General features: G+C 39.0%; 1 protein-coding gene across 1 annotated transcript; it reads left to right on the top strand.

Moving 5' to 3' along the window:
• The first annotated feature begins 117 nt into the window (after positions 1-117).
• LOC106321861 (probable disease resistance RPP8-like protein 4) lies at positions 118-966 on the top strand. Its single transcript, XM_013760090.1, has one exon. It carries the CDS (start codon positions 118-120, stop codon positions 964-966), a length of 849 nt encoding a protein of 282 aa, XP_013615544.1.
• Positions 967-1,212: the final 246 nt, after the last annotated feature.

Below are 1,212 nucleotides of genomic sequence, written 5' to 3'. Positions count from 1 at the left end.
CAAGTGGAGAGATTGTATTATCTCTGGGAAGCAGAAGGAATAATAACGTCAAGTGGCGATGGAGAAACCACTAGGAAAATTGGGGAAGAATACATAGAAGAGCTAGTAAGGAGAAATATGGTTATTGCAGTAAAAGATGATTTGAGATGCAGATGGAAGTATTGTCAAATGCATGACATGATGAGAGAAGTATGCTTATATAAAGCCAAAGAAGAGAACTTTCTTCAGTTTATCAAAGTCCCTACTACTTCCACCTCCACCATCAATGCTCATACTCCTACCAGATCTCGCAGACTCGCAGTATATGGTGGTGGTAATGCACTTGATATCATGGGACGTATAAACAATCAAAACGCTAGATCTGTTTTGGGGTTTGAACTCGACATCAACTTTTTGAATCAGTCCGCTCAAGGATTCCGAAATTTACTGTTACTTAGGGTCTTAGATCTGAGTTTACTATCACCTGGTTGTGGCTACAGTAGAGGAGGGAGAATACCTTCCAGCATTGGAAAGCTCATTCATTTGAGATATTTGAGCTTAGACATGGGTTGGGCGACTCATGTACCTTCTTCTTTACGGAATCTAAAGCTTCTAATCTATTTGAGTATTTTCTCCTTCGAAAGTTTTCATCTGCCAAGTATCATCTTTAAAGAGATGGTAGAGTTGAGGTTCCTGCAGCTTCCCTTTCGTATCAAAGCTAAAACAAAGTTGGAATTGGGTAATCTAGTGAACCTGGAGTGCTTGAGGTGGTTCCAATCAGAATACGGTAGCATCACAGACTTCCTCCGAATGAAGAGGCTCAGGAGTCTCCAGGTAGTTCTCAAAGGCAGGTATACTTCTTTAAAGGAACTGGTTATCACACATAAGAACAAGGAGTGGAAGACTAAACTCGTACCAGGTGGGGAAAGTTACCACAAAGTCCAACACATTCCTAGTGTTCAATTACACTATGAAGGCCACGAATAAGGAGAATAAAACGTTCTCAGGTATATATATATTTTTTTGGTATAATGTCAATATTGTTCTTTCTTGAAGTTATGTGTGAAAGTCTCAACTATCTAACCTTTTTATTATTCGGTTTTCAGGTGAACCTACTCAGAATCAGTACCCACTATTGATTGTGTGATATGATAATACGTCGTTTTCTTGTTGTATTGGTGTTTTGAAGTTGACATATCTTGTCTGCAATATTCCGTTTATCTGTTGGATGCT

This window comes from Brassica oleracea, unplaced genomic scaffold, assembly GCF_000695525.1.
Source record: "Brassica oleracea var. oleracea cultivar TO1000 unplaced genomic scaffold, BOL UnpScaffold03384, whole genome shotgun sequence".
NCBI classification, from domain to species: domain Eukaryota; kingdom Viridiplantae; phylum Streptophyta; class Magnoliopsida; order Brassicales; family Brassicaceae; genus Brassica; species Brassica oleracea.
This window is presented reverse-complemented; position numbering and strand designations above follow the sequence as displayed.

Coding starts and splice junctions, on each gene's coding strand:
- LOC106321861 (XM_013760090.1), top strand. CDS start 118: ATGGTTATTGCAGTAAAAGATGATTTGAGATGCAGATGGAAGTATTGT.